We start from the raw sequence: 12,303 nt of genomic DNA, 5'->3' as shown, positions 1-12,303 counted from the left end.
GCTAGGGCCTGTATTGACCCTGTTTGAACCTCTGCAGAGAGTAAACGATCATGTGGAGAAAACCATCAGGTGGCGAAAACCTGGCAGCATAGAGTAGGGGTGATGATCTGAAGGTCTCATGGCCTTTAATTGAATATTGGGGTGGCACTGATTAACATAATTATACAGGTTTCAGGTGCCCAATTCTGTGACACATCTCTGTACCCCATTTTGTGTGTTTACCCCAGGCTCATGGCCTTTAAAAGACTTTTAACCAATTCTCCTGTTTCCATTTTCCAAGCACACCCTCTAGTCCCCACCCCCCACACACATGCACATTTACGCACATACTTACACCTTCAGACATTTCTGGTACCTTCAGTCCCTGAGCCTTTCTACTCAGATAAGAGGCTTGATTGTTGCTGGTTTCCTTCCAACTCTCCTCAACCCTGTTCCCAGGGATTAGTTTTCAGTCTTTTATTTTCTGCCAAGTTATGTTCTTTCCAAGTCTCATCGTTAACATTTGGAGGAGGGGGTAATCATACACGGTGAAGACTGGGGCTGGTTTCTCATTGGTCTCCGTCTCTAAGAAGAGGTCCTTAGAAGAGACAGATTAAGTGCTGTCTTTAAGTAGAGGTTTGTTCTGTCTTGTGTGAATTGGAGAATGCCTCAGCTGCCCCACAGCTTGCTTTTAGGTAAGTTCACCCTGTTCAGAATTGTGAATGGGTGCCCTTAACACCAGCAACTGCAGCCTCTGTGTTTTATATCACTAATAGTTTCCCTTTCCGTTGGCTTTGTTAAGTTCTTATTAAGATTTTTATCTGCCGTAGGAAAAGAATATGATCAACTTACTTAAACTAAGAAAGAGTTTTAAAAGTCTTAGCTCTTCTGCAGGTATTTGTGTTACAGAAGAGGGTAGAAGCCGTAAAGAGTGTGATTTTGGTTATCAAGGAATCTATGAAGGAGGATGTGTTTGGTTTGTGAGTGGAGTGAGGAAGACATCCTGGCCCCTCAGAGGTGAAGGAGTAAGTATTTTATGCCAAGTACATAGATTGTATAGGCATACCCCCCATATTAGCGAATAGTTTAAAATAAATTTTCACATTGTTTTTTTTGCATTTTTATTTCTTGCAAATTCATGTTTGAAGATCAGTGTGAAATAGCTTAGAGTTAGATATAGTTTTGTTTCACAAAATTTTCCCTGTTGAACTCATTTTTAAGCCTTTGCCAACTGTGTCGTTCAGTAACCTAAAATGAAAGTTTAAATTTCTGGACGGAAAGATATTTTTAGCAGAAAGGTTGTTAGGGTTGCAAGTACTGCAGTTTAGATATTTTTGTATTATACTGGAATGAGTCCTAAAGCTTTGGGATATAACATAAACATTTTGAATAGGATTGGAGGTTAACTTATGGTAAGAGACTTGATTATTAATAGCATTTTTTAAAAAAAGGAATATTGGAGAAGTTTGAATAAACTCAATTTCATAATGATTATTTTGTTAACAAGAAATAAAATGAGAAAATAAACCATCTACCTGCGTGTAAAGTAAATATTCGAAAGTAAGAGTTGCAATGAAGAGATAATCTGGGAATCTTTCCCTAACAACTTGAATTTTAGATATAATGTTTAACTTCTATTAAATTGACTTTCACTTAAAGTGTTTAATACTCATGACAGGACATTTGTTCCCTTTGAGGAGAGCAATACTTTCAATGTAATTTTCTTTTTTAGCGAGAGAGCGAGAGTGTGAGGGACAGACAGGCTGGAAGGGAGAGAGATGAGAAGCATCAATTCTTCATTGCAGCATCTTAGTTGTTCATTGATTGCTTCTGATATGTTCCTTGACTGCGGGGATGGGGGACCTCCAGCTGAGCAAGTGACCCCTCGCTCAAGCCAGTGACCTTGGGCTCAAGCCAACTGCCCTGGGCAGCAGCCTTTGGGCTCAAGCCAGCGACCATGGAGTCATGTCTATGATCCCATGCTCAAGCCAGTGACCCTGCACACAAGCTAGTGAGCCTGCACTCAAGCCAGCAACCTCAGGGTTTCAAACCTGGGTACTCTGCATCCCAGTCTGACACTCTGTCCACTGCGCCACCACTTGGTCAGGCCAATGTAATTTTTTTAAATTAGATTTTTATAATCATATTAGCCTATCCTTGTGCGTATGTAGTTTAAAATAAAGGTAGCATACTTTATGATGGATACTCTGAAGTGTTGCTCGTCTACTAATTCAGGGGCATCAGCACAGTACAACCTTCCTTTTCACACTGGGTTACATACAGTTTAGCAAAAATAATTTTTAAATCAAAAGTGTTAAATATTAAACCTCTTTTTTTCCTACAGAGTTTCAGGGATTCTTTCATAGTAATGAGACAAATTCTACTTGGCATGTGGTTGCAAAGTAGTTAAATTTATAGTTTCTGCTAGCTCTCCAGTATGCTTTTGAAATATTCTGTGAATGTTCTTGACAAAAGCTCTATAGAGCCTTTGGAGAGGCTGAACATGTTGCTAAGATGGGCCACGGATTTCTTTTTCTTATACTTAAAAAAAAATTCTTCCTGCTTTTATTTTAGCAGTGACAGGAACTAGGGATGATTATACAGGAAAGCTAAACCTTACCACCTGCCTAATTATATAGTTATTTTAATCTGCTGAGGAGCAGGCCTCTCAGTAGAAAAGGATCGTTCAGCCTGGGTGGGATATTCAGCTGACCTACGGGGTCAAGTGATCCCTACCTAGGTCAGCTGTGTGCTCTGGGGCCGGTCACCCAGAGTGCTCACCTTGAACTGTCTGTGTTCTCTTCTGTTGACAAACCCAAGAGTGCAGTGTGGTGTCAGAGCCCTGCTGATGGAGCCTTTAGAATGGGCCTAGAAAAAGAAATTAGCACCATATTGATTGTAATGATGCTGCTGCTTTCTGATTATATGATCTATTTTATTCGTGTACAGGGTTAATATTCCCGGCTTTATAAAATTAAAAACAGTAACTGATTTTTTAATTGGGAAAAATACTGTGTAGTTAATCTTTATAAACTACATAAAGCTTATGTAGTTTATGCTTAAAACAACTATTTATTATATCCTACTATTCTCTGGATTGGAGAGTTTTTACATATGCTTTCATCATTTTGTTATAGTCAGATACTGGAAGGAGCTGTATTTCTTTGAAGGCTCAATTGAGCTAGGCACGGGATCTAAGATGGCTCACTCACACAGCAGGGACTGCTGACTGGAGTGTCACCTTGTGGCCTTTCCTTGTAGCTTTGGCTTTTCATAGGATGGAAGCTTGATTCTGAGGGGGAATCTCCCAAGAACAGGTGTTCTGATAGACAAGAAGCTGGGGCTGCCAGACTAGTTAAGGGCTGCGCCTAGAAACTAGCCTCCCCCTCTGCCGTCATGTTTGATTGGTCAGAGCCTCTCTGGGCCTGCCTGGATTCAAGGGTATGAGAAACAGACTCACCTTATACCGGAGGAGTGTCAAGGTCATGCTTTTGCAAAAGAGCATTTGGGATGAGAGACATACTAGTCATCTTTGGAAAATACCATCTGTTAGAAACTCTTGGTTTAAAAAAAATTGCTGTGTAATGTTTTAAAAGACTATATTAGTATATTCTTTCATAAATATTGTACATCTGTATATGTTCATTGTATATTATCTTTGTACATGCACATATAGTGTATATGCATCCATATGTGAATATGCACATATATGTGGTATTTCAATTTCAATGTGCATTATACATTTGACTCTTGAACAACACAAGGTTTAGGGGTGCCGGACACCCAGCACAGTCAAAAATCTGTGTATAACTTTTGTCACTGCCAAAATTTAGTTGTCCCTCAGTATCCTCAGGTTGGTTCCAGGACTTCTCATGGATATCAAAATCTGCAGATTCTCAAGTTCCCTATTAAAATAGTGGGTATCAGTGTACACAGTTGGCCCTCCACATCCATAGACTACCAACTGTGGATTGAAAACAGCATAGAGATTTATTGATAAAAATCCACATATATGTGGACTTGCTTCTTCAAGCCCATGTTGTTATGTTGTTCAAGGGTCAGATGTCCTTGGCTTTAAAAACAAAAGTACAATCTTTTAATTAATGTTCACACATCTCAAACCATCTGGCAGTTGAACTACCTTTCCCCTGCTGATTTATGTTACCACTTTCTATGAAACTGTTCTGTATCTTCTCTATTCTCAAACCTCTAATACCTGCTCCCCCCTCCACTCCCGCTCGCTCTCAGCTGGTGGCCTTCCTTTTTATTTCCTTGAGACTAAAGCAAGCAGAGGAATAATATAGTTCTCCTGTCACCAAATCTCCCAACTACTCATGGCATTAGCCATATTATATGCCTTTTCTCTTTGTGACAATATATAAAGTACCCAGATTAAGTGAAATGTGCCCTCCTGACCTAGGATGGGACCCACCTCTTTTTGGCAACTCAAGGATTTGGCACCCGCATCATCAAATTTTCTCTCGACTAGATCATCCCCTTCAGCATACAAATAGCCTTAAATTCTGTTTCTTGATCACACAACCCTGTTCTGGTACCCCATTTTTTTGCCTCTAATTACTGAAAATTCTACAAACGATTTATCTCTGTCTCTATTTCTTCTCTTTTGCTTCATTTTTAATTTAAATATAGTTGGTATACATTATTGTATTAGTTTTGAGTGTATACTATGTAGTGACTTGACATTTGTGTACCTTATGATATGATCACCACACTAAGTCTAGTAACCATCTGTTATTGTGCAGTTATCACAATACTTTAAGCATGTCCCCCTGCTTTTTTTTTTTTTACCATCTTCTCACTCCCCTCCTTTCTGGCAACCATAACTTTGATCTCTGTTCATATGAGTCTCTTTTTTGTTTTGTTTGTTCATTTGTTGTTTTTTAAATTCCATATAGAATTGATAACTTTGTTTTTCTCTTTCAGATTTATTTCACTTAGCACAATACCCTCTAGTTCACATGTTCTATTCTCTTGTGAACTCACTTCACTCCACCAAAACTGCCCTTGTAGAGGTCAACAATGGCCACTACAATGCCAAATTGAGTGGCCAGTTCTCAGTCTATATTTTATTTAACTTCTCAGTGCATTTGACAAAGTCCTCCTTAAAATCCTGTTTTCAATTATACTTTTCCTCTTACCTCCCTTCTCACCCCTGTACAGTTTTCTCTACTAGATACTTCTCACTTTCCTGACCTCTAAGTGTCAGAGTAGCATGTCCAAATTAAATCTTGTCTCTGTCTTTCAGATGCATTCCCAGGCCAGGAAAAAGAGTTATCTTTGACTGCATTCATATCCCACCTCTAAACTACCAGCAGATCTGGGCAGCTTTACCATGTTAAAACTCTAAGTCCTAAAATTTTTATCATCGCCATCCAGTCAGCCATCATTCTGTGGATTCTGTTGCCATAAATAGCCTTCTGACTAGAGTCCCTGCTTTTCTCTTTGATTTTTCATGGTTTACTCTCAGCAGAGCACTCAGAGAGAGGCTTTCAAGACTGAAATCATATCACATCACTCTTCTGCTGCAGATTTCCAGTGGTTTCCTATCTTGCTTGGGATAAAAGCCATAGGTGGTTTCCAAAGGCCTGCCTGATCTGGTCCCTGTTGCTTCTCTGACTGCACATTACCACTGCCCCGTGTTCACTTTGTTCCAGGCGTGCTGTTCTCTCTGTTCTCTGTGAACACGCCAAGTCCACTTCCACATCAAGCCGTTGGCTCTTGCTGGTTTTTTATGCCTCTGAAACTTCCCAGTTTTCTCAACTGCTGCCACCTATTTCATTCATGTTTCTGCCAAAGTTCAGCTCCCAAAAAAGCCTTTCCTTAACCACCCTGCCTGAAGCATACCTTCTTCCACACCCCAGCCAACCCGCCCTTGGCTACCCACTGTCCCTCTTCTGCGGTAATGTTTTTTCCCTTAGAACGTACCACCACCATCATTTATTTATTTTTATCTGTGTCTGCTCTGTAGAATGAAAACATCACAGGAGTAGGAACTTGGATCACAACAAAGTGATAGCATTCAGCTGGTGCTCCACAGCATGTGTTAATTGAGCGAATGAACAAATGCTCATGTATGCGTGCAGTGGGTTATTGTGTGTGGTTTGATGGGAAAGTAATTCTAACTTTCTATTTTAAATTTAGACAGGTAGCCCTGTTTTATCAAAACCACATTGCCTTTACTGCTTATCTTCAAGATCTCTATTTGCCAAATGATGCAGTTTGCTTAGGCCTTGTTGCTTTTAAGCTAGCAAGACTGTAAGTTCTGCCCTTCTGCCAGCATTGTGCCCCATCAGGGGTTTACTTTTATTCATATGTTGATTGACTGAAGAAGGGACAGAATGCCACTTGAAATTATGTAGAGTGCATGTTTTCTAAGGTCTTCTAGTTAAAAATAATTTCTCCTTCAGATGGACCTTAAAAAGTCTTAATGCTCCATTAGATGACTTCTCAGTAGTATGATGTTTTAGACATTTCAGTCATAAGATCACTACACCTAAAAACATTTGCTGATTCTACTAGTTTGTAATTAGCTTTATAATTAATTTTATTTATAACCACTTAAATCAAGCAAGCCCCCTTTTAAGCCATCCAGTGTATGGCACTTTTTTTTTTTTTTTTTTTTTACAGAGACAGAGAGTGAGTCAGAGAGAGGGATAGACAGGGACAGACAGACAGGAACAGAGAGAGATGAGAAGCATCAATTATTAGTTTTTCATTACGTGTTGCAACACCTTAGTTGTTCATTGATTGCTCTCTCATATGTGCCTTGACCGCGGGCTTTCAGCAGACGGAGTAACCCCTTGTTGGAGCCAGCGACCTTGGATTCAAGCTGGTGAGCTTTTGCTCAAACCAGATGAGCCCGCACTCAAGCTGGCGACCTCGGGGTCTTGAACCTGGGTCCTCTGCATCCCAGTCTGACGCTTTACCCACTGCGCCACCGCCTGGTCAGGCAAGCAAGCCCCCTTTTAAGAGGAATCTCAGATAGAGGCTTTGCTAATGCTATAGTATATATAGGTCAGTGATTTTCAACCTTTTTCATCTCATGGCACACATAAAGTAAATACTAAAATTCTGCAGCACATCAAAAAATAAAATTTTTGCTGATATGACAAATTTTGATTTAATAGCTAGATGGCTATTGTTGTGTTGGCTGTTGTCATTTTTTTGTTTGACAATCTAAGGGAAAAGAGGTCAATGTCAGGTACTGCATGGTTTAAAAATTCTTGTAGCAAACCAAGGTGACTCTTGCAGCACACCAGTTGAAAACTATTGCTGTAGGTTGATTTGTCTTTAAAAGGATTCTTTTTAGATAAGTTATCATATAACCAGTAGTCGCAGCCATCGTGGCCATGCACATGCAGGTTCACATTAGATTTGGGCAGATGATAAAGAAACAGTGGAGCCAAAGAATGTTGGGCCATTCCTTTATTAAAGTCTTGCACCGGCCAATGAACACTTTCACTCAGGGCTCCCAAAGCCACTGACACATTCTCCGGTTCACAACCAGGAGAATCTTCTCCAGTTCCTCCTAGAATCAAAGACCCCACCAGTCTCAGCAGAGCTCACAAAAGCCCCTCAGCTCTGGTTCCCCGTCTGCACCCCTTCTCCCTAAGATGCCTCAATGAAGAATTGATGCTTCTCATCTCTCTCCCTTCCTGCCTGTCTGTCCCTATCTATCTCTCCCTCTGTCTCTGTAACACACACAAAAACATATGTTTCTCCATGATAAAAACAAATCTAAGAATTCCAATCAAAATTTCACTTGTGGGCAAATAGGAATTTAGTTCTTTTGTTTTGCCTTTTTTTTTTTTAAGAGAGACAGACAGGAAGGGAGAGAGATGAGAAGCATCAGCTCATTGTTACAGCACCTTAGTTGTTCATTGATTGCTTCTCATATGTACCTTGACCAGGGAACACCAGCTGAGCCAGTGACCTTTGGGCTTCAAGCCAGTGATCTTTGCACTCAAGCCAGCGACCGTAGGGTCATGTCTATGATCCCACGCTCAAGCCGGATGAGCCCGTGCTCAAGTGAATGTTCTTGAGGTTTCAAACCTGAGACCTCAGAGTCCCAGGTCAATGCTCTTTCGACTGCACCACCATCTGGTCAGTCAGGAATTTAGTTTTAAAATCTGTATTCTTTTTTATCCCCCATTGGTTTGGGGGGGATGGAGAGAGAGAATCATTAACTTGTTCTACTTAGTTGTTTCATTTTTGTTGTACACTCATTGGTTGCTTCTCGTATGTTCCCTGATTGGAGATAGAAACTGCGACCTTGGCATGCTAGGACAACGCTCTGTCTACTGAGAAACTTGGCAAGTGCCAAAATCTATATTCTTAAGTATATCTTTTTACTCAAGAATGGCACTTACATCTTTTAGTGTAAGTATAGCTACTATGACATCATTAAGTTTATTAAAAGGTTTCCACTTAACTCTTATAAAGGTGACACTTTTTACTAAACTAAAATGAGTTGAATCTATAACACTAGGGACACATTCTGTTTACAAAAGCTAATTAAAGCTAGATGAGGCCTGGAAACCTGGAGTGAATGTCACTCCAGAGACTTTGGCTTTATTTTGAAACCTTAGTACATTCAAAATAGGGCAAGTGATTCTCACTCTCCCTCCCCCTGCTTGAGTTTTCCTCCTGGGAAAACCAGAGATGTTGCTGGATGGGTGGGACCTGTTACAGATGTAGTAACTTCAGTCAGATCTAGGCTCCTGTGTAACTTTCGGTTCTGATTGATTTAACAACTTCAGTTTACTGGGAGATGAGCAGTCCAGGATGGAGAAGAGAGAAACAGTACTGTGCATGATCCAGATCAATTATATTACTTGTTAGATGTCACCATGTAGAGGTCTTCAGACATTAAAACTAAGGACTTAAGATTCTTAAATAAGCTTCTTCTTACATTGCCTTTTTTAGAGGATTAGAGAAATGAGCACTTTTCATAGTTTAACTATTTCTCTCTTTTTTCATTCCCTTTTTGTATCCATTTTTTATTTCACCCAAAAATGCCCTTTCAGAAACACAGAGTAGATCTTTTCTACAAACTACGCCATGTGATGAATGAACTTATTGACCTGCGGAGGCAGCTACTGTCTGGTCACCTGACTCAGGATCAGGTGCGGGAGGTTAAGCGGCACATCACCGTGCGCCTGGACTGGGGGAATGAGTAAGTATGACTGTCGTTTGGCTAGCTCTCAGTTTTCTTTATGATATCTCAGTCCTCATGGAGTTTGCATTTGATCAAAGCTTTTCTTTAGTGATTAAAAGTCCTTATTATATTTTCCACTGAGCTCCGGCCATTTTTACTATGAAGAGTTGTTTTAGTGTAGCAGAGGACACTCACTGGTTCTACCCACTGACCCTCGGCCTCCATTTCCACTTCTGGAAAGTCGGATTGGACAACATTATCTACTGAGGTCTCTTCCAGCTCAGATTCCTGGATTACAGACCTCAGTAATCAGAATATGCTTTTGTTTCATCTTTTAGTGCCTTTTTTATTGTTTTTTTCTTTTCTAATAAAAATTTTCGAGAGAAATATACATTCACACGCAGCTGTAAGATACAATATAGATTGGCCCCTTGTACACTTGGCCCTGTCTTCCCAATGGTAATTTTGGAAAACCGTGAAACAGTATCGCAATAAGGATACCAATACTAGAATGTGAATTTTATTGTCATGCAATGAATCTAAATAAGCATATAGTACAAAAGGGAATATTTACCTCTGTACTTCAGAATATTCTTAACTAATTTTCATTCAAATTCAGTCTTCCATTCATGGGTATTGATTATTTGCTATTGCCATACAAGTACAATCCTAAGACTTTGGTATGGGAAGCTAGCATATATAGTATATAGATTTTATTTCTTCCTACACTTAATGATATATATAATTCTCAGGTACTTTTCTCTTATTTTCTTAAAATCGGGTGAATTGAACTTTGAAGTAACCAGATTGCTTCCCATGTAAGATATATGTTTACCTTAAGTATATTAGTATACAAAGAATGGGAGGGGGACCAGCAATGAATGAGATATGTGAGCCCATTTCTAGAAACTGGAAAGTAGGGAGGAGAATTAGTGACAGAGGAAGCCCAGTACATGTGAGGGAGATTTTAGCTAGTGAAGAAGCTGCTCCCTTGGAGTTCCTAGAATCATGGGGGGTGGGAGTGCTCCTAAAAGCTGAAAAAAGGGGGATTGCTTAAAAGTAAATGAAAGGAATAATTCACCACCACAGAGAATGCCTGGCAGCAAGGTGTTTTCCCTTCAGACTAAGAAGTAGGAAGACCAATCGCCTGGAGGGAAACTGGACAGGAGTGGGAACTGGGACCTTGTTGCAGAGCCTTCCATATTGTGTAGTGGCCAGATCCTTTCCACTTACCAGGAAGAGAAACTCTCTAGTCACCCACACATGTACAGAAAACTCCCCACACCTCTTCTAATGCCTTTAGATCTGGATGGCAAATATTTTAAGAAGTCCTTCCATAGGGAGGAGACAGAAGCCAGGATAAACAAAATACCTTGCCCCAAAGGAAATAATCTGGCTCCAGAGAGAATTAGAGATTAGTAAAGAACTTTTAGAAAAAAAATCTCTGAGTACCCTCCAAGAGCATCAAGAAGACCCATTATGTAGAGTTAAAATGCTGTGAAAAAGGAACAGAGAATGTGATTTCCAAAATAAAGTAAAAATATGGGAAATGATTGAAGAAAGAAGAGCAATACAAAGTTCAAACCAGTCCCACATCAGGCATTATCATTGCTGGGGGGTAGGGGGAAGCGAAAAGGAAGAAATTCTAAAGAAATGATAGAAGAAAACTTCTCAGAGCCAAAGAACCACGAGTCTTAGGGTTGAAAGGGCTCACCAAATACCCAATATGAATGGGGAAACCCCCCAAACCCACAGCAAGGCACACGAAAATATTTCAGTATCCCAGTACTGAAGTATGATGAAGATCCTAAAAGGTTTTCAGACAGAAAAACAGGTCATAAGAATAAGAACTACATTGGCTCAAAATTTTTATCAGTAACACTGGATGCTAGAATATAATGAAGTAATAGCTTCCAAATTATGTTGGGAGATGATTTGCCAGCCAGAATTTTATAAACAACCAAACTGTCTAATCAAGTGTGAGGACCAGATAAAGCTATTTAGAAGTATTCAAGGAGGCGGAAGTTATTTTTTACAGCCCCTTTCTCAGGAAGGGACTTGAGAATGTGTTTTTTGCAGAAGTGGAAGAATAAATCAGGGAAGAAGTAACACGGGATGTAATAAACAGTGGGGTTAACCCAGAGCCAGACTGTTCAGCAGTAGAAAAGAAAAAGTACAACCCTAAATTGGCTGTTTGTCACCCTTTAAAGTGACAATAGCCTATCCTTGTTTAAAATACATCCTCTCTTGACTGTTACTAGGATTGCTTGGCACACCCCACTCCTTGTATGATACAGCATGGATTCTGGTATACCACGGATCATCCAGTGTTCTCTAAATCTAACTTTGGGCAATGCAAATCCTGGCAAAATACAGTATGTTAACTCACAGCACAGCTACTGATCCTGTTTCCTCAGCCCCAAATAGTCCTGTGTTATAAAATGGTATCATAGCATGTATTTTAAAAATAAATAATAGTAATACTTACAAACATAATATTACCATGAGCCAAGAAAATTGTTATACTTGAACTAATAACTAAGTTGTATATATCATTATAGTTTAACTGCAACTATACATACCAGTGAATGAAGAGCAGAATTATTTTAGAAATATCAATACTTCTTTCTAATAAAGGTTGGGGAAATGCCAGATTTTGCATTCAAATCTAAAAACTTAAAGATGATAGCTTGGAAAAAAATTTAAATTATTTGAAAAAGGCTAAGGCCATTATAAATACCTGTCAGTAAATTACAGCATTATTCCACCTTTGCGAATATCTTTTTCTCAACAAAGTGTGTGCGTATGTCGGAACGGAGTATTTATATGTCCACTTTAATAGACAAATTAAAACAATAAAGATTAGAGTTCCATGTCTCTTACCCACTTTTTCTTCTCCCCTTCCTCTCCAGATTCGTCCTCTCTCCTCTTCTCTGTATCATCTCCTTTCTCCCTCCCTTCTACTTCTTTTTTTCCCCTTTCCTCTCCTTTCCATTTTCCCCTTTCCTTCAGTGGAAAAATATAATCACTTAAGAAACTTAAATGAAAATAAACTTAAATGATAACTTTGTAGGTCTATTGTTATTAAAGGAAAAACACATATTGCCCCCCAAACCAACAGGACTGTTCTCTCTGGTTCTCACTTT

At 39.5% G+C, this 12,303-nt stretch overlaps 1 protein-coding gene across 7 annotated transcripts in view; it reads left to right on the top strand.

Moving 5' to 3' along the window:
* The window catches only part of DOCK3 (dedicator of cytokinesis 3), a 261,860-nt gene that overhangs the window by 91,223 nt on the left and 158,334 nt on the right, over positions 1 to 12,303 (top strand). For all 7 annotated transcript variants that reach the window (XM_066350463.1, XM_066350461.1, XM_066350460.1 and 4 more), the window contains exon 6: positions 9,027 to 9,175. In XM_066350463.1, coding sequence (XP_066206560.1) covers positions 9,027 to 9,175 — 149 coding nt within the window. The remainder of the gene's footprint in view (positions 1 to 9,026; positions 9,176 to 12,303) is intronic.

This window comes from Saccopteryx leptura, chromosome 10, assembly GCF_036850995.1.
Source record: "Saccopteryx leptura isolate mSacLep1 chromosome 10, mSacLep1_pri_phased_curated, whole genome shotgun sequence".
NCBI classification, from domain to species: Eukaryota; Metazoa; Chordata; class Mammalia; order Chiroptera; family Emballonuridae; genus Saccopteryx; species Saccopteryx leptura.
The sequence above is the reverse complement of the archived record's forward strand: the minus strand, read 5'-3'. Positions and strand labels throughout refer to the sequence as shown.